The 21875-nt window shown below is 38.5% G+C and overlaps 1 protein-coding gene across 2 annotated transcripts in view; it reads right to left on the reverse strand.

Moving 5' to 3' along the window:
• The window catches only part of Rora (RAR related orphan receptor A), a 691433-nt gene that overhangs the window by 169424 nt on the left and 500134 nt on the right, over positions 1-21875 (reverse strand). For both annotated transcript variants that reach the window (XM_074066095.1, XM_074066096.1), the window contains exon 2: positions 9281-9310. In XM_074066095.1, coding sequence (XP_073922196.1) covers positions 9281-9310 — 30 coding nt within the window. The remainder of the gene's footprint in view (positions 1-9280; positions 9311-21875) is intronic.

A 21875-nucleotide genomic window follows, 5' to 3' on the forward strand; every position in this document is an offset into this window, starting at 1 on the left:
AATTAGCAGAGGAATGAAAGAAAGCGAGAAACGTTAGCCAGGAAATTCAAAGGGCATATGTATTTTTCAAGTTTCACTGCTTAATTCACACCTCTGATTTTAGAGAAATGGCGAGAACTGGTCTTTTTTTTTTTTTTTTTTTTTTTCCGGTGCTGGGGACCGAACTCAGGGCCTTACACTTGCCAGGCAAGCGCTCTTCCACTGAGCTAAATCTCCAACCCCGAGAACTGGTCTTACAATTAGACCTTAAATTCATGGAGACAGAAAAGAAGGGAAATACTTTTTTTTGTTTTTTGTTTTAACTGTCAGAATAGCCTTCCCTTTTTGGTTCAGATCTTTCCTGCTCAGTAAGCATTTTTTTCTACAGTTGATCATAGGAACAGCCAGAAAAGAACCTGTCTCTAAGGATAAGGATTTCACCTGGATTCAGTGAAGGGACTGAGCAGGGAATGTCTGATTCATATAAAGCTAAGTAACAATGGCAGTGAAAACATTATAGGTCACTGCATTTTTCACATGCATTCTGTGGTTTCTCATTGGTTATGAGAGAAAGCCAAACTCTGCTGTGTCTTCCCAAAGTCCTTTGCCTTGTTAACACTCTGTTCCAGCCTGTTAGGTCCACAGCGTCATCCCCTGAACCTACGCGTCACACCTAAGCCTTGCTACCTCTTTCAGGTTGAGCTCAGATCACTGCCTGTTAACAGTTAAACTAAGCTGTTAACAGAGAGGAGAGAGGTAAATTTTCAATTCTACACTGTGCTTCATGCAGTGCTAAGCTCAGATTAGGAGTTAAGAAATCAGAGAACATCGTGTTAAGTAAAGTAAGCCAGGTTCAGAAAGACAAAGGGCACATGTTTTCTCTCACATGTGGAAGATCCAAAAGATAAACATACCGAAAAACAAGCATGATCATATACAAACTCATATGTAGAACATGTTTGTAATAGTGAAACTGCTCTGTGGCACTTGGGGAAGGATGGGAAAGGAAAAGAGAATGACAGAGAGTCAACAATATTGAAATACACCTGTGCAGGTAGAGGACATAACGATGTGTATTGAAAGCTGTTGAATAATGGGGGATGGGAGGGAAGGGCAAGGGAGAGTAACAGAGGGAGTTGAACTGACCAAAGTAAAGTATATTTACTTCAAGAAGCCCCTTTGAACACTGACTTTGGAATTAATAATGAAAGACAGGACTGTATAACAGGTTCAGTGTGTATGGGGAGTACTTGTGGGAGAGGGAGGATGAATGAAGGAGATGAAGGTGGAGAAATATGGCTGATGGGCTTCATATAATATGTAAAATAGAATGATGAAACCTCTTGCAATTGTGGTAAGTGGGGTGGGGAAGAAGTTGTGGGGGTGGAGTTGGGAAGATGGCGGGGGTGATCTAACCAATGTACAATGTAAGGCTATTCAGAATTGTAATGATGAATCCCACCCCCCCCATACAATAAATATGTCCTAGTAAAAATGAACAAAATAAAGAAATTTGAAGCTATTAAATCTGCCTGGTCCCCAGCCCTATCCCTGTAGAAAGCAGCCTGCTTTCTGTCCTTCCTTCCTTAGGTCCTGCTACTGCAGGTTTGAGATCATCATTTTATAATCTCTCCTCCAAAGTGAAATTTACAGTGAAAGATGCATGGATTAGTTTTCTTTCACTGAATTCAAGCCTTGATCTAGCACATTTTAGCATTCTCTGCTCCTCAGTTTCCCTTAATCATTATGCTTGGCTGTTGGCTAAGACCTTAGTGAAACAGGAAGAGAGCTATCACTCTTACACAAGAAAAATGCTCCTTCAGGGAGAAGTGGAGCAGCAGAGAATGTTCCATTGGAAGGGATCTTGGGCAAAGGCAAAAGATGAACTAGATGACTTGGAAATGAAAACCTTAGTGGCTATAAATATAGAGAAACTGACATCAATTATAGTCAAAAGGGCCATGTGACTACAAACTCCCTGGCCACGTAACTGATAAAGAAGGTAGGGTAAAAAAATTACTGTAATTAGCTTTCTTCACATTTCAAACACATCTGTAGTTCTGCTTCTCCTTGGGTTTTATTCTTTTGTATATTTGTATAAATCCAATCCAAATTCAATCCTAACTTCAGGTGGGCTTACACGTTCTCAAAACCTAGCCATTTAAGTCTCTTAAGTATTCCTTTGGTAGACAAATATTTCACTTAAGGATTTCTCTGGCTTTCTCAGTTTTGCCTGCTTATTTTTGGTAATTTTTTGAAGGGGGGGAATTACTGGGGTTTGAACTCAGGGCTTCATGCTTGCTACGCAGCAAGGGCAAACCTCCAGCCTTTGTTTGCTTATTTTGGGTTTGGTTTCAAGGAAGCTACAATGTTCTGAATCATACTACCTCCAAGTGTTATTGAAAGTTATATAGGAATTATTAAATTGGTTTGTCAAAAGAATAAAGTACAAATTTATTATAAATGTCACTGATAGCAATTAAAGGTCTTGTTTTAGTGGAAGATAAGTTCATACCATAGAAATATATATTATTAGTAGTGTGGTGAACACAACTTTTCTAGAAGCATGAGTTACCACCTGGAACAGTTGCTCTGGTCATGAGCTCAGTTGTGTTGTATGAACAGTGGTATTAAATGGATGGTAGTTCTTTGATGAATCAGGTTGATGTTGAAAAGACAAGTAATGATCATTTTAAAATGGAAGGCTGTATAATCTCTGGTAGAACACCTTGGCTGGATGAATTTTGTCACATAGTGGGAATAACATTCTCTTTTCTCATTACAGTTGGTTTTTCAAGCTGAGAAGTCCAAATAGGTAAAATAGTTATCAACTGGGTGCTGGGAGCTCATGCCTGTAATCCTAGCTACTTGGAAAGCTGAGATCAGAAGAATCATGGTTCCAGGCCAGCCCAGGCAAAAAATGTTTGAAAGACTCCATCTCAATGGAAAAAAGGAGGGTGTGGTGGCGTGAGATAGCAAGAAGTATAAAATAGGAGGATTGTCATTCAGGCTGCCCTGGGCAAAAAGCAAGCCAGTATAACAAAAATAACCAGAGTAAAAAGGGCTGAAGGTGTGGCTCAAGTGATAGAGAGCCTTTTAGGGAGCACAAAGCCTTGAGTTCAAACCCCAGTACCACCACCAAAAAAAAACAAAAAGCCTCAGTCAATTATAATAATGACTATATTGCACTTGGCTTTCTCCCTACACTTTAGAATGAAAGAACCTCTCTAATGAATTTTAGAAGCAATTAAGGTCTGTGGATTACCTTCAAACCCTGCCTCCTTCACATACTAACTCGGTAGGACCCTGGGCTTTGCTTTCTACCATAGAGTACAGATAGTACCAATACCCACCTCACAAAGTTGTGGTAAAGATGAAATAAATGAACACTTATGAAAGTGCCCGACACCAAGTGTCCTAGAGTAGAGCCACCACTGAGACTGGAGATAACTGTGTGACTCGTATGTGCACAGGAGGAGGCAAGCTATTCTGTTCAGAGTCTGGGTTCTGACCATGACCAGCTGGGTGAGTTAACAAGTTTTTTAATTTCTTTAAGCTGAGTTACTCATTCATCACATAAATTGTCTTACCTAAATCATGGTGCAAGTAGCACAAAGCTCATGGAGCTCCTGAGAAGATTAAACGAGATAATGATGTAAAGCATGAAACGTAATAGCTGAAATATGAAAGTTGCCTACTTGATAGTTCCTGCTATTATTGCTACAACTAAGGGTAGTTTTTCTGTTGTATTATTATTATTGTCATTATTGAACTAGAAGTAATTGTTATACTTCTGTAATAGACCTCTACCATTCTTTAAAGTTCAACCCAATTTAAGATTTTATTAAATATGTAATGAATCTATCTAGTGCACAGTGGTATCTGGTAGACACTCTTGTTTTCTCCTCAGTAGTGATCATGGATTTTAAAGAGTCAATCACTACCTCAACACACCCTTTTGGACCTATGAAATGGGAATAAAAATACTTTTCGTCTAAGTTCAGTTCATGAATCCGGGGCCTACTAATTGAGCAAACTTGAATCAGCTGGATCCTGTGATGGAAACTTAGGAGGGCTTGGCTCTAGGAGCTCAGGCTGGCTCTAAACAAGGCAGTTGTTTTCAGATGCTATGAAGGGATTTTTGCTTCTTCAGAGTAATTGATCTTGATGAGAGTAAATAGGTTACTCTGGGTGACCATGAGTGGAGATGGGCAGCAGGGATGGTTTTTAGGACCTGGGGTTAAATCTTTACCTTTCACTGAATTGCTATTGGATGCTTGGACCCCAGCCTCAGAATCTGGATGGTCTCCCTCCTCGTTCTTTTCCCTTCTCCCATACTTCTAGCTCAGCACACTTTCCAGCTGTGAGCTGAATCTTCTAGAACTGATATACTTGGCATTTTTATATTCTTTTCTGTGACTATGTTTCCTCCCACAGTCCCTTCCCCTCAGTTAGTTCGTAAACTCCTTAGGAGTAAGAATCTGTCAGTACACAGCAGCTCCTCAATGAAGAGTCGTTAATTAATTAGCTCTGAAGATGCCAGCACCTGAATTTTGATCATGTTCCATTGCCAGCAAGCTCAATGTCAAGGATGGCCAGTAGCCTTAGTAATGAATCGTCCAGTTACTTTGTGTGCATTAGGTTATCCTTTTCCTGTTCGTCAATGGGTCCACAGGATCTGAATGAAGGCCAACTGAAAGAATGTTGGTATGTCTTCTCACATCTGTCCTAATGAAACTGCCTGCCAACGACTGAAATTGTAATCGCTGTGAGTCACGCCATGACTCACATGAATTGTCACGGCAACCTATTAACTATATGACCAAAGCACCACCTTCCATTTGCTTTGCCAAGAATGGTTCCTGGATTTTCCTGAACTATGAAAATGATATGGGTGAACCTCAAATTTGAAGTTGCTAAGAGTGTAGTCAAAAAGAGTGGCCTCAAGGAAAGGAAAAGAAAACCAGAAAATAAGGTTATGCTAGTTATTGGTACTTCTGTTAATGGCAACAATTGTGACAAATTGTTGGGCTTATTTTGTGGTATCAACAAATGCCTAAGGAGAGGGGGTTAAGACCTCAAAACTAATTTTCTCTAAGTCAAATTCAAAGCCAAGTCTCTGTGGGTGAAACACGAATACATTAACCTATTCCACTTTAAATAATTGCAATAAACACTTTTTTAAATGGATGCAAAAGATTACTTCTGAAAGAAATATTCAGATTTGTGCTAAAAGATTTTATTATTGAGAGCTAAAATCTCTTTGTAAGTAATACAGTGCTTTAATTTTATGTTTTAGGGATTAGTCTGCTGCAACCAAACATTTGAATATGTACTAAATTACCTTTTAATAATTATTTGTGTTAAAGTTGAAATATTTTGGAAGGTTCAGAAGTGTACTTCATTTTGGTATTTTGGTTAGGAAAAGTGACAAACCAACCATGATTAAAGTGATATACTTTCCAGACGGCTAAGTAACCTGCACTTCTTCAACATTTGTACTTTTCTGAGTGTGAATGAAAGAAGCAGGGCAGAGTTGAACTGGAGGCATAAGAAGTATAACCAATGACGAGAACACAAAGAAGTGGCAGGGGGTCTCACGTTCCTGGATTCAGACTCAGGTCCTGCCAGGTATCTTCCAGGTCTGCCTGGTGGTGGCTGTCTCATACCTCCCTTAAGGCTCAGACTCCATGATGCTAACCTTCCCAGTAGCAGGAAATGGCTCAGATGATATGTTGTATTTTTTTTCACCTTCATATTTGTCCTCTTGTAACATTTCAGTAAATGTAGAACTACCCAAGTAGAACTAGATTAAGAAGTTAGGAGTGAACAGCCAGTTGTCCTTGGCAAAATAATAAAAACCAAATCAGCAGTTGGTTCCAAGAAAAAGATATTATCCACACGGCACTATTTCATCAGGAAAGAGACCAGGACAAACTTGTGAGACACCAAAGCGAAAACAGTCTTGCAAGTGTCTAACCAAATGCATGTGCTCTATAATCACCATGAAAATTCAATTGAAATTCCACACCACAGTGCAAAATTGATCTAGTATGTCCCTATCCCACAAGTAAAAACTCTCTTTCGTGTTCACACACCAAAAACCAATAGCAACATTTCCTATCAACAATTGAAAAACATCACCAATGTAAGAATTCCTCGAGCAATTTGATTATGATGACTTTGCACTAGAAGCCCCAAGCTTTTTCTTCCCCTGTGGGCCAACTAGAGTTAAAACACTGAGGGTTTCCTTCTTAGGAAGGCAGAACCTGAATTCTCCAAGGACTATGTTCATGGACTGCTCAGAAGCTAACGAGCAAATCTTTTAAGAGAATTCATGGCTCACCTCACCCAAAACATTTTTTAAAAAGAAGCAATACTTGTAAGTTCCAGAAAGCAAGGTGGCCTAAAAAATTATCAAGTGTCACAACTATTCAGGTTCATTTTATAATTCTTGCACCTCTGACTGGTGTACCTGTGAGCAAACACACTGGTCTGATAATATATTCTGCCATGGTACATATTAATTTGTAAGTTGAACAATCTCTCTGTGAGGGCAGTTAGGAAATTCAGGTTGAAATTGCTAATTTGGGGTGACTTTGTCTGTCTATGATTATGTAGTCAAGTCTTGACCAAGGCTTCCAGAACTCTGGCTAAAAATGGAAAATTTGAGCCAGTACCAAAAATGAATTCATATACTTCACTAATAGTGAAACTTCTTGAAGAACACATGTCAAGATGATTTAAAAGGAGCTGGAATTTAATATCTTAAAAAAAACTTGTAGGCAAGTTAGGACAGTTCAGTTTTCAAGAAAAATCCGACAGATGCTAAAGAAGAAGTCATTAGAGAAAGAACTGATTGATTTTCTTCTTCCTCACAAACTGTAGGCCCTGGAGAGATGCTAAGATCAGAAATATGACGGACTGTCTGCCAAGTTGGGTGACAAAAACAATCTCCATGTTCCAAGGCATGGAAAACTTTCACAACCATGCAACTGAGACAATTCAATTTCTCTCTGTCATGTGCAAAGTTTTATGTCAACTGTGTATTCAGGTGCTATTCTTTCCAACTTATCATTGGGCCATTTTATTTTCTGGGCCCTGTCCCTCAAATCATAAAAGTAAACATCAACCCCAAAGAACCCCTAATATGATTTCTGATCTAAATCCTGCTCAGATATATAAAGAAACCTTCAGTCTTTCTATATTATTTTATACTTAATGTCTAATCATTTTCCTTATGATTTTCAAGGTTAGAAAGGCACTCAAAGTCTACCCACTCTGGTTATACCTCAATTTTGTTTTAAAGTAGCAGGGTGGCTTAAAAAGCTGATGAAATTCTCTTAGTCTTTGCTAAAAGGCCCACCCAGCTGTATTGCCTAAGATTGGAACATCAGTTTTTTTTTTTTTTTCCTTACTAGCCACTACTCTCATGCTGTCACCTAAGACCTTCCATGAATTTCTACCATAGGTCAATGTAACTATTTCCAGGGATGACGATTTCTTGAATGTCTTTGTAGATAGACTGTCTGTAGATTACCAACGTCTATAGTCTATGTCTCAAGTTGTCTCATTAGTTGAGGTACACTGTTCTTGTCCAATGGAGTTGAACTAATGGCTTTGTCTACTTGTTATCTAAAAGCCAAGTCACAATACAAAGAGTCAGCAGCTTTCTGTATATTGCCAGGTGGCCAGGAGTCCATACCCCAAACCACCATAAACAGTAGGCACAATCATCAGCCCCTGTTTGGGAGAGGCCCAGGACTGAGCTAGCAGAAAGACTGAATTACTTACCACCTCTAGAGTGGGTCCCTCCAGGCCAGGGACGAGCTCATGGGCAAGGCTGTGCAAGGAAGCGCTGTACCATGCCTGCCCTGCGGATATACAGAGGACTTCAGTCGCCTGCACTGTCAATCTCTCAGTCATCATGAGCTCAATTATGCACCAACAACAGCAAGAACAACAAGAACAACGACAAAACAACCCCCAAAAAGCTAAGGATCATACACTACTCTGATGGAGGGACAGCCAACTGAAAGTGTGCATTGAGAGATGGAGGTGCCATCCTGGTCATGTGTCTAGCGTGGGCCAGACCTTTCCTCGTTCCTCAGATAAATGTTCGTGGAAACCGTGAGAGAGCCATGTGGAGGGACTGCAGGACTGGGCCCTAAAAGTCAGGCAACTTCTCACTGAGTTTGATGCTTTTTGTTTTTGTTGTTTTGTTTTGTTTTTTTACATTTTTGTTCTCTACAAATACAGATAGACAGACAGACAAACCCAAGAGCAGATTTCAAGAAGCAACTGAGGCACAAGCTAAACTACTTTCATGTTACACAGATATTTTTTCCCCAAATGATTCACATGAAATAAAAAATGTAAAAAGTGTAATGAAGAAAAATGTGGAGGTATAGCCTTGTCATTCCTATATTGTGCCAAAAAAAAAAAAATAGCTCCACCGCTTGCCTTAGAAAGATGCCCAAACACATCTCATGGGTAGCACATAGCTGTGGTCTATAACAGTCATCGAATTCTAATGACACCATTGATTCAAAGCCTAAGTAATATGCTGGTCAAGTACAGTGAAAGTTGACTGCTTGTGTCAATGATATATTATTTCATCCTGAGGTTGAAGGCACAGTCAAACATTATTGCTACAATTACAAGTCACAGCACCTTACATTGACGTGTTTTATCAACTTATGGTGTAGTTTGAATGAAGGCAATTGATGAAAGCGGTTGAACCTAAGAAGTGGGATGAATACAGAGCAGAAATCCAGCACACATTTCCACATCAAACCACCACTGCCATTTACCAGGGCCTCATAGGCCCTGCCCATGGTCCTGCAACAGCACCACAATCCCCAGTCAAAATCTCTGCTCCACAGACATAAGAACAAAACAGCCTTATTTGTGAACTAGTGGTGAGGACAAGGAGATCAAAGGTTAAAAGAAATCAAGGTGATGTTTCCTAGAAACATACCTATTCCTGTAAGAAGGATCCAGAGTAAGGGTGATCAGTAAGTAATTGATCCTCCTGGCTAGGTTTCATGATTTCTCTACAGATTCATGGCTTGAAACACTAGGATCCATCAGAATATGTCTAGCCTCATTCTTCAACACACAGTCAATACAAACAGGTGGAGATGTGCCACTTCCGAGCACTACGGTTGAAAATATGACCTCTATTGACCATGGATCACAGCTGAAACATTAGTTTATACTTGAAGGGTCACAGCAGCCAGACATATGCGAATTCCAACTCTTCAGAAAACTTTGGATAAAAAAAGTATACATTACTTACATGTATGTGTCTTCTTTGTTACTGAGATACCTGGAAGAGAAGAAACAATGTCAAAGGTAAGAAAGTGCCCTGGGAGTGCTTTGAACTTATGTCATGCACAGAGTGCTGAGGGACACATTTTGTTCAGATGGTGAAGGAGAGAGACAGGCTTTTAAAAAAATCTTACCCTCTGCACACAATCACTTTATTTTTAATTTCATATGCATATCTACATACATCTGTCTATATGATTAGCTTAGGTTTTTAATCCTAGCTACTTGGGAGGCCAAGATAAGGAGGATCCTGGTTCCAGGACAGCCAAGGTAACAAAAGTTGGTGAGACCCTAGCTCAACAGGAAAAGAGCTGAGTGTGATTGTTCACACTTGTCATCCCAGCTACAGTAGGAAACATAAAATAGGAGGATTGTAGTCCAGGTTGGGCTGGGCAAAAAGTGAGACCCTATCTCAAAAATAACCAGAGCAAAAAGGGCAGGAGATGTGGCACAAGTGGAAGAACGCCTGCCTCACAAACACAAAATCCTGAGTTCAAACCCAGTACCACCAAAAGAAAAAAAAAAGACATTTTTAAATAACTAGAATAATGTTTTTCCATTAAGTTTTCAACCATGACATTTTCTTTTTCTCTCTCTTATTTGTTATGTATATCAATTGTGATATTTCCCCACATGCATATAATGTACTTTGATCAAATTCATTCTATTACTTTTTAATCCCTTCTTTCTGTCTTAAACAATTTTAATGGGTTGCATTATTTTCATACATGCATATGAAGCACTTTGATCATATTCATCCCCCCTTCACCCTCTCCTTGCCCTTCTCTGAAAGGAGTTTACACTAGGGTTATTCTTTTTTGAAGGTTTAGAAGGACACATTTTAATCTTGCAATGCAGGTCTCTACACCTACCCCAAAGCCATGCAACTGTGAATGACAGAGCCTGAACATCACCCAGTAGTTTAAGAAGTTCTGTGGTAAGAAGAAACAGCACAGGCAGGCATGAAACAGGGTGAAACAGGATGAGAGACTTGTTTCTTTACTGTGTACAGGAAGATGATCCTGTTAATAGGCAGAGTGGAGCAGACTTAAGACATGCAAGAGAGCAGAGTAGGTCAACTTACTCTGACAGGTGAGTGAAGCAATGAAGCAACTAATTTGGCCTGGCCATAGACACTATGGATACTTTTTAATGAAAATGTCCCTTCCTGCTCAAGTGAAACAGAATGTTTTATGGTAAAATAAAATCCACAAAATATGTATTTTGGGAAAATATATCCACAAAATTTACCTGTGTGTCCATACTCCTGAGGGGCAGAAAAGGAATGCCTGCTACTTCTCTATAAATGTATGGGACATACCAGCATGAAAGTATGCAGGATTCATGAGTCACTACCCTTGTGTTCCCAAGATGATTTATAGGTGGCAGGTGACAAATGGAACCAAGCAGGAGTTAGCCATAAGACCTTACTATGACATGCATGATTCAGTGCAAACAGTCCTATCTCCAGGTCAGAAATACTGCATTTTGAACTCATTTTATGCTTCATTCTTCTTGGGAGATATTCTCAAGACTAAATAGGCTCAAACTGTTGAAGACATTTTGACTAAGAACTGTGGTAAACCTTGATTTTTTTTTTTCATTCAAGTTATTAAGGCAACTATTTAACCCTCCTTTGGAAAGAAAAAGTTGTTACTTAACTATGGAACATGTCCTACAGGGAGGAAATCTGTTACCAAAAATCCATGACAGATATTAAGAAAAAAGAAAAGTTCCAGAGTTGTGCACCACGACCAAAATCACACCCTTGTTCCCCCCACAATTTTCCAAAGGCCTTATTTAGGGAAGTTGAAATTACAAAGCCCAACTCAAAAGTCATTTTCCCCCTTTTTATGGAGGAAAATTAAACTATTGTTTTTCAACATGTTTGCTTTGGCTTTACAAAGTGAAGTTAGACCCTTTTGCAAAGATTCTTGAAGGTGCTCAGGTGGGAATACAAAAATATTCTAGAAGTTTTCAAAGTAACATTTACCATAGGGTCTTACTTCCCCCTACAGCGAGTGACAGTGAGTGAGGTCTAAAATCTGAATACAATTTGCAACTCTCGCTTTTGACACCAGCCCCAATAAATTGATACATTAGTGCTCTTTCAGCATTATGAGACTTTGGTGTGTACTTTCCTTAGGAAATGGTACTTTCTGTAAAATCACTTTGAAGAGAAAGTGCTTAGGCTGTCACTCCTGATTATTCAAAACTTCCACACAATTGGATTGAACACAACCCAAAACAGATCTATCTATATTCGCTGAGTGTGGAACTATTTTCTTCTGATATCCAAGGGTCTGATGAAAATACCTCCGCTTTGACTTTTCTACTTAAATTTATTATACAGCGTGATGTAGTGTTCTCATCAAATATTTTCATGATGATTACAACAATAATAGAGTTTGAAACTCTTTCCAGGAAAGCTTCCTGAGCTTAGAGGTCACAGTGGCAGGCATGAAGCTCAAACTTCTCATCTCTGTCTCCAGCAGAAAGAGAGATGTTGGCAGCAGAGCAAGCTCTTGGTCCCTTCATTTTGTTAAACTGTCAGTGTTCAATATAAGTAATTGGAGATTATGCTTGTATTACGGTTGATTGATTTAGCAGATGAAATACAAGATGCCTGGTTAAAATTTGAATTTCATATACCAATTTGTTGTTTATCTTAAATTCAAATTTTTACTGAGTGTTGTGTATTTTATCTGGCAGCCCTAACCTACAAATATAATGTAAATTATATTTCTTATATACAATGAAGACATACTCATCAACTAAACAAATTTTATGAAGAAAATCTTACATATACCTATCTCCCCAAAGCAATATTTAAAAAATAGCACTAATATCTTCTAATTTGGGATATATGACTGTGTATTATATTTTATTTTTTCCTTAGTAGCTATTTAGAACACAGAATTATATTTTCCTAGAAAAACTGAACAAACAAAGGCAACGCAAACACGTGAGATAAATTCAATGGAATAATCAGAAAATATATTGAAACTGCTTGTCCTCCTCCTTTGAAAAATAGCAATCATGGTCCTGCTAATGATTTGAATTTGTCTCCCACCTTTCTCTATAGAACCTGTACTACTTTTATAATAAACTACTCCATAGAAATATAGAGAAGAAAGAAAACAACAAAAAAGGTGTACTTTTTATTTCACAGATTGGGAAACCAAGGCTCAGGGACATTATCATAATGAAAAAGTATTTTTATGGAAGTTAATATTAGAGGAAAAGTATGCCCATGGCAAGTCTTCAAAACCCTCGTATAGGTAATATCTCTAAAAAGAGTAAATACTCAAGAAAATGCTGTACCTCCTGGGGTACAGCTCTTAGCATTCAGATGCATAATAATTTAAACCTTTGGAGCCCTATTCTCAACCTTGTCTAAACCAGGGATCCTCAAATTGGACTTTGGTGAAAGATACACTCAAACAGAAACTGATGTAAAAACATGGAAACCACAGTCCTTCCAACTAAAGACATACTGAGTTGGATCGAGACTATTCCAGACTATTCTAGAAGAAAGAGAACTTTCTTCCAGGAATCTTTCTGCTTGAAATAGCTACAAGTGTCCAACTGGGCCTACACTCTCAGTGGGCATGTGTGCCCTGCTTTGTTAACCCGCAGTCATTTTCTCATCCTTATGTGGTGGATGAGACTTCCTTTTTCTTTCTCTTTTCATTTAACAGAAATTGTAAAACTCCTGATTTTCCCACCAAGAAGCTCAATCTCTGCCAGATCACAGTGGTGATACATTGCCAATTTTTCTCCCTTAAGTGGAAGGGGAAAGACTTTCAGACAAAACCAAAATGTCAAAAACCTTATCAAATCTTAGTGCTACTAGCAGCCCCAGCAGCTCTGAACCAAAAGTTCTTGGAGAATGAAGTTTCCTAAAGACAGATCACAATGAGTATTAAGAAGTAAAAGACCTCCAATTGCACTCAGGAACAGGTGTGTGAGAACTAAATCTGGAAGCAAGCTGGCCTGAGCCTCCATTCCTAGTCTGTGTGCTTTCCTGCCTCTTGCCTGAGACCTTGGGGAAGCCACTTACATTTTCTGAGCCCTGAACTCCTTGGTCTTTAAAATTAATTATAATCACCATAATTTACAAAGACTTGTGGACATATTTTAAAATTAAGTAAGAGCTTTCATAACAGGAAAGTGTGATAAAATTTCTAATTATTTATTATTTGCTAAAGAGTGAGCAATCTACACAGTATATTTTAACAAAATTGAATTACCATATACTACTGAAAGCTATGTTTTCATCTCTTAAAATGTCCCTGGATTTCACATAGAGTCAGAGTCCAGGACTATAGCTCTTGACCAAGTGCTCTGAGTAGAAAATATCATACTTGCTAGAAAAGAGCAAAGAAACAGAGAGTCAAGTTCCAAGTTCTATTCTAGACCCCAAACTACCTGCTCACTGCTAATGAGATTACTGATTGGGATGGACAAATGATGTTGGTCGCCACCACCAAAGGATGTCCAACTGAGTTTGGCTGTTGTGAAGATTTTGATTCATTTCCAAGTGACTGGGAAGAACACCAAGATCCTTCTCTAGAGATTTCACCAACAGGCCACAGAGCAGAGAATGCTCTCTGCAGAGATAGCCATGTGGTGGAGTTGTGGTAAATGATGCTGTAGAACCAAGTTTCCAAACAAAAACACACACATCACTAAGCCCAAAAGGAACTCAGTGGATGGCTTGTGCAAATTGTTTAATTTCTTGAGGCCTTAGTTTTCTTATTTGTAGAATGAGGTAGTTGAACTATATGGTTTCTTAATTTCCCTTCTGGTTCATCGATTGATGGTTCCTTGCCCTGCTTCTAAGCTCTCAAACTAAATTATCTCTTTCTAAACAACAGGCTGCTAGATCTGTTTCTCACTGTAAAAAAATCCAATATAGCTCATAATCAAAAGTAACCTCCTGAAACTTTTTCTTCTTGCCTTTAAAACCAAAGAAGAAAGAAGGCAGTACTAACAAAAGGTTATGTAAGTAAGGGAAACACTTCTCTTGGGGGGTCTTTAAAAATTATGTGGGCTGGAGAAAAATGGTATCTTTTGATGAAGTTCTAAGACTCCTCATATTTCTCTCAGGTCACACACACACACACACACCTGGGCCATTTCCAGATAATGTCTTTAGAGTGCTTTACAATATGACAGTACTATTAAATTGTCAATTAAAATCCCCAAAACTAAAATTAAAAAAAAACCCCACCCCCTAAAAACTCCACCCAAAGCAAAGGAGGGTTAGCAATGCAGCAAGATTGCCTGGCTCAATTTAGCCAACCATGCTTCAAGGTAAAGCAAAGGAAATGTCATGAAAATACCACAAATTTGTCACTGTCACGCTTATCAGCAGAGAAAAGTTTCAGAGTTAGAGTCATGCCACAGCAGAGCACTTTAGGAATGTAATCTGATATTTCCAATCAGTGCCAAATCTTGGACCAATTAACTTCCTTGATGGGCTTTTTATTGTCTCTTAGTTTCTAGGCAATTGTCTGGGTACCAAGTTAATTTTAACTTTCTTTCTTTTTTTGTAAGAGATGGCATCTTTCTTCTTTCCCAGATGTGACAATTACTAAACTAGCATTTCCAGAAGCCCTACATTCTGGACAAGTCTCTCCCTGCCACCTTGCCAATATGCAACCTTGTATGTCTTGTGTCCTCTTTTTTTTTTTTTTCTCTTTTTTTAATTGTTTTATTATTCATATATGCATACAAGGCTTGGGTCATTTCTCCCCCCTGCCCCCACCCCCTCCCTTACCACCCACTCTGCCCCCTCCCTCTCCCCCCACCCCCTCAATACCCGGCAGAAACTATTTTGCCCTTATCTCTAATTTTGTTGTAGAGAGAGTATAAGCAATAATAGGAAGGAATAAGTGTTTTTGCTGGTTGAGATAAGGATAGCTATACCGGGAGTTGACTCACATTAATTTCCTGTATGTGTGTGTTACCTTCTAGGTTAATTCTTTTTGATCTAAACTTTTCTCTAGTTCCTGGTCCCCTTTTCCTACTGGCCTCAGTTTTGTGTCCTCTTTTGCAATGATTTAATAACTGTTGAGGCAGAGATATCATAAACCTGGATAATTCTGTGTTGCTATAAAAACAAATGAGAAAACTAAAATTAAAAGTAACTAAAATGTACTGAAATTGTTCTTTTACTTTTATTTTTCAAATATGCTAATATTCCTAAATTTCAGGTGACCATAGCAAGAAGAAAGAGACAGACTGAATGATAACTCAGTCTTCACTTGGTCCAACTCATGATGCTTCACTTGGTTTCCACGCTGACTTTTTGTTTAATTCCTAGAAAAGAAGGAGTCCAGATCTGACCCTCAAGACATAGACTCCCTCCTCATAAAATGTCTGAGTTGTATAGCATGCTTGTTATTAAAGTTATAAGATCTTGGGTGAATGTTTTAATCTCTTGAAACTCTGTGTCCCAACCCATAAAAGGGGGATAGAAATGGGGATATAACTCAGTGGTAGAGTGCTTACCTAACGTGTTCAAGGCCGTATGTTTGATTCATAGTACTGAAAAAAAAAGTGTGTGTGTAAAATTCTATGTGCTAGATTTATGGTAAGATTTAGGATGGTTCACATGGGACACAGAGCACAGTGCCTCTTTCCTGCTAAAGATGTTTCTAATGTCATATACTTTGTGAATATACTTTGCATTAAACAGAGAGATATCCCTTGGGCAGACACATGCATACCAACTACAACACTGTTGTTAAACAGGTGTATATTTCAGGAAGTAAGTGTTCTAGCGCCCAGGTAAGAATTTTTCAATTAAAACTTGTAACACTTAACCTCCTCCCTGCCATATTTTCAATGGGCACACTTCAGGGGTTGTGGTCTCCTGGCTTCTAGCCTGTGTTCCTCCTCACTGATTTTTGACTTCATCAAAAAGGAGCTAGCAGTTAAATCAGAAGTTTATATGCAGCTAACAAATGTTAGCTAAGAAATAAAGCCCAGCATTTAGCCCTTTTTTTGAATGGTCAACAATTGTTTCACAAAGAAGAAGGTATCCCTTTGTGCTGGTCCTCTAGCCTCCTCCTACTCCATCCTGAGCTATCTGATGAACTTGTTCATTCTATACAAAGTCAAGGAGAAAATCTGTGCAGGAGGCAGATCCGGATACAGCCCCAGTAGAGCCTCGCCAAACAAAATGATGTTACAAAACAATGTCCTTGTCTAGGACAAAAGAACTATTAATGATAATCAGTACATATTACTGAAAGTGTTCCAAGTAATCTCTGAACTTTGTTTCAAAAATTCTTAATGGACATTAATGCTTAGAGTTCACTCATAAAAAGAAATAAATTATGTGTCAGGGTTACAGGGACCAAGGACAACAGGCAGAAGGCATCAAAGCATTAGCAATGTTACAACAATCAAACATTTTGTAATTGCACAAAAAGCCTTTAAAATCATTTAGAAATACTAATTATGAACATTAATAATGCTTTAATATGAGGTTTCTTTTATGTTACAGTTGAGCCTAGGTTGAGCTGTTTCAGTAATAATATTTCAGCTCTCTTACCCACCAAGGTGCTTTTTACACCATGAAAAAAATTCCATTTTAGTTTGAAAAATGGTTACAGGAATGGATAAGAGGAATTTTTTCTGTTTTTTGAATTAAAATTTTTTTTGTCTGATTGCACTCCATCTCTAGGTCATATTTTCTGACACTTGTGCCCAGAAATATCTTTTAATTTTGGACAGTCAGACCAGGGGTATGTCTTCTTTTAAGTCCTTCCTTTATCTTTAACAAAACCGTTCCAAGGACAAAGCCTCATTCCAGGTCCCCCAGAAAAGGCAACACAAAGAGACCATCAGTCTATCTTAGGACGAAATCTTGAGACTAACCTTATTTGGGAAACATCCATCTTTCCTCTTAGAGACTACTATTCAATGCTTTATGAAATGTCCATGCCTAAGGAAGGTAATTTCTCTTGCTTGTGTCACATGCATGATTAGCCCAAAGGCACAGTAAGAGTCATAAGAGTCCTTATTCTTTCACATTGATTTCTTTTACACAATTTTTGTATTGAAAATGGACCTGCCCATGAGATCTTATTTGGTTGGTTTGCATTTGATTTTGGAGCTCTGAGCAGAGGTATGAATTCATAGTTTAGCCTTCTGGAACTGAGTAGTTTTATAAGTGAAAAATTCATACTTTTCCAGGAAATACTTAATTCATGTACTTCTGAAATTTGTTGTAACTGTTTATCTTTGTCACTAATAATAGGGACATGTACTGACTTGGAACTGTCTGTAGGTGACATCTGTAAACACATGACTGTAGCTGTAATTCCCAAAGTTGAAGCTACAAGAATTGGTTGGATAAGGATGATCCAAAGATTATAGAGTTACTGGTCCCAAAGCAAGTCAGACATTATGGCCATTTTGCTTATATTGTGCTATTATATATACAGCCTACATCATCTCTCATGGATCATGAATTCTGGTCAGCATACCAAGTCAAGGCAAGTAAAGAAGGAAGAAATGAAACCCCCATAACAAAGTCAGAAGCAAGGATAGACCAAGGGTATTACTGATTGTAATGAAGGAGAGAATAATTCCATGAGTTCACTCATGTTTGAACCACCTAGGAAAGAGGAGAAATCTGCCAAAGTGGAAACAATGGGAATTCATTCTAAATTTGGAGTCAATGAGCCCCACTGTCAGAACATATGAAGAGGGAAAGTCCAGGACCCAAGGAGATAAAAAACAAAGATTTAGAAGAGAGAGGTGATGTTAATTGTTCCATAATGTTTTGGAAACCAAGGGTACATAAAGGTTTTTTTTAAAAAATCAACATTATTACTATTTTTGAAGAAGAAAGTTATAAACATTAATGAGAGCAGCAATCATTAAATACTAAATCATCACTGCTTGCAGCTTCTCCTGTACTCTGATCACAGAACTTTAGGCAATTATCTTAATTGCCCATGGCTGGGTAACAATTCAAGAAAAGAAGGAAGTCATCAAAGTATTTATTTTGCATTCACATACCTTTTTTTTGAGACACAGTCTGACTAGGTAGCCCAGGCTGGCCTCAAATTCCATCTACCTGCCTCAGCCTCCCACCTGAGTACTGGGATTACAGGTATGTACCACCATGTCTGGCATTGTATTCACATATTTTATAAAGAATTTGGTCGTTAGACTAGAGGCATAACCTACCTTCCCTTATGGGACTTAGAACCTGGGAACCTGAGCTTTATTCCTAGCTCTGTGACTTACCAGATGTGTGATTGTGGGCAAGACAACCTCTCTAAGTCTCAGTTTCCTCAATTCTAAAAAAGAGTTAAGATTTCTTCTTTCATTTTAAAGTCACTAGAATTGCAGTCTTAGGAGTTAATCATTGATGCACATAAGGGGTTTTATCATGGCATCATGGGGGGAACCACATAAAAATCAATACATGACTTAGATAAGCCATGCTATATCTATCTAATAGAATACCCTGCCATCATTAAAATAATGAAGCATGAATATCAGAGAAGAATGTTCTAGCTATATTAAGAGAAATAATATAATATATAATAGTACTATATTATTAATATAATTAATATTATATTAATATATAATATAACATATTAACAATATATTATATATTATTAATATATAATATTAATAATATAATAATAATATATAATATAATATTAATATATTAATATTAATATAATACTCTTCTATCAAAAAAGAATAAATAAATATATATAGAAAAAAGACTAAACATATACATATCAGATTAATGAGAATGGCTGTCCCTGGATAGGGGGAATACAGATAACTTTTTCATTTATTTGCCTATATTTCCTAAATTTCTATAATAGAACTGCATAAATAAAATTTTAATAATAAGAAAGAAAAGTTGATTTTGAAATCCTTACCTCACAGGGCTACTGCGAGGATACAATGAAATAACAAATGGCAATGCTGACTTGATATTGGTTTTTATTATTGCAAACATCTCTTTGTGACCACTAGGAGACCCAGTTTGCTATGGCAACTACTAATTGCACTACACTTTCTAAGGAACACCATGTGAAGGCAGAAGTAAAAGGACAATGGCAGAACTGGCTTCTTTCAGGAGGGCCCAAGATGATGTGTAATCTGATTAACAGGAAGCACAATCAACATGCTGAAAAAGGTCTTAAAAATAAGCTTTGCTTAGCTCAATGTGTTTTATATAATGCTCTAAGATAATGCAGTGAGAGACCTGGGCACTGATATCAGACAACTTTTGATTTCTGGGAAAACAAGCATCATTTAGCTACCGACCAAATGGAAGTTTGTTTATGCTAGTGACTGTAAGTCCTATCTACCCTGTCACCATGTGCCAGCAATAGAGCTGACTATAGGCTCTGGTGGTCACTGCAAAGTGGGTGCAGCCTCAGAGACTGATCACAGATCCCTCGAGGCACATGCCAGACCTTTGGTCAGCATCCCCTAGGAAGTCCCTGGGACTTCCTACAGCACAGGAGGGTGTCTAAACTTCACAACAATCTATTATGCATATGAATAACTAGAAGAGAGAAGACCAAAGGCTCTTAATACAAAGAAATGAGATAGAAATGCCAATTACCCAGATTTGATCATTATACATTATATACACGTACTAAGTTAAAATACCATACTTCATAAATAAATACAATTAGTATGTGTCAATTTAGAAGAAAAAATTATGGTGAAGGAGTGGCTCAAGTGGTAGAACGACTGCCTAGCAAATGTGAGGCCCTGAGTTCAAACCCCAGTGCCACCAAAAAAAAACTTAAAAAGAAAAAATTTAAAAAGAGCAGGATTTTTGAAGTCAGGAAGCTCCAGGTTGCAAGTCCCACTTTACCATCAACTAGTCATTTCACTCTTTGTAAGTTACTTAGAATGAGCCTTAGTTTCAACTTCTATAGAACTGAAGGAAGAACACTGCCATCATGGGGCTTTAGTGATCATCAAATAACATAGAAAGTGCAGAGCAGAAAAGTGTCAATGGTCACTGAATTGTATTACCTAAATAACATACCTGACAGCAATGCATTGGAATGTTCCATATAAAAACAGTTAACAAAGAAAGGCCAATGTGTCTTTGGGTTGTGCACAAAGGTGGCACTGAGCTTCAAAACAAACATTGACTCTTTACAAGATTGATAGAACTTGTCGTAATTTGTTTGATTTCAACTAGCAGAGCTCTTCTTTCTTTTAGTCTTAAGAAGGTTATAATAGGTGGAGTTTCATCTCCCTATCCCAAAAAGATATGTTCCAGTCCTAGCCCCTGGTACCTGTGAAGGTAACCCTATTGGAAATCATATTTTTACAGAAGTAATCAAGATCACTCTGGACTAGCGTGGGCCCTAAATCCATTGAGTGCTGCCTTCATAAGAGAGGGGAGAGGGAGATGGGAATCATAGACGTAGAAGATACCCAGAGAACAATGTCAAGTGAAGATGGAGGCAGAGATTGGAGTGACACAGCTACATATAAGGTAGAGATTAGCAGAAACTACCAGAGAAGCTAGAAGAGAGCCATCAGAGGGAGTATTGCCTTGTTGGTCAGCACCTTGGCTTTGGCTTTCTTAGCACCCAGACAATGAGATAACAAATTTTTGTTTTAAGTCACCCAGCTTGTCACATCAGCCCTATGGAATGAAAAAAAAAAAGTCTCTGATAATACTCTGGGATCTTTCAAAAACAGGGAGTGGCAGTTTTCTTGTTGCCCTCTCCCCCAAGTTCCATCCCCGTTCTCCATGATAGTCAAGATTTAGATGGGCACTCAGCTGCCCAGTTACAGACTACATTTCCCAAAGTGCTTTGGAACTAGGAATGGGCATAAGCCAAGATTCTGGCCAAGAAATATAGGCATAAGGCTATGTAACTTCCATGTCGCTCAAAATGAAACTGCTTTCCTGGGTATTTTGTGTCTCCCTCTTCTTATGGACTGGAACTTGGATGAGGCCATGACTCAGCTCCATCCACTTGGGTAAGGCCACCCTGTGTCCTGGACAGCCTCATAAGTAGGGCTTCCCTGGCAGCCTTCACTGGCTCTAACACCACAGAACAGAGAAAAGAACTTCCACCTCATGTGAGCCATCATGGCCTCTGGTCTCTCAGCTACAGGACTTTGTAGTCTTTGCCCTCACAAACAGGAAATTACTCGAGTTCACAACTTAGAATCACCAGTTGCTGGATCTGAGAGTGATCCAAAGAAAAAGGACAGAAAACTGGGACAGAGAGGGATTCAATGACGGGCTCCAAGTAAACCAAATAACTAGGGGCAGTGAATGAGCCTGCCACTCTGTGGGATCCAAGGTCCAGGTGCAATCAAGTCTCCCCATAGCCACGCGAGACACGACAAATGGACTCAGGAACAACTTCGACAGCATCATTTCAAAGTTTCACGGGAGCCAGATTGACTTTGTAAACTGAAAATCAGGTACAGTCAGTCTCCTGCTCAAACTTCTTCCCAGTTCACAAAGGTCTACCAGCGTGCCTGGTTCTCCAACCATGGGTCCTCATCTCTGCCCTACTCCTCTC

This window comes from Castor canadensis, chromosome 2 (genome assembly GCF_047511655.1).
Source record: "Castor canadensis chromosome 2, mCasCan1.hap1v2, whole genome shotgun sequence".
Lineage (NCBI taxonomy): Eukaryota > Metazoa > Chordata > Mammalia > Rodentia > Castoridae > Castor > Castor canadensis.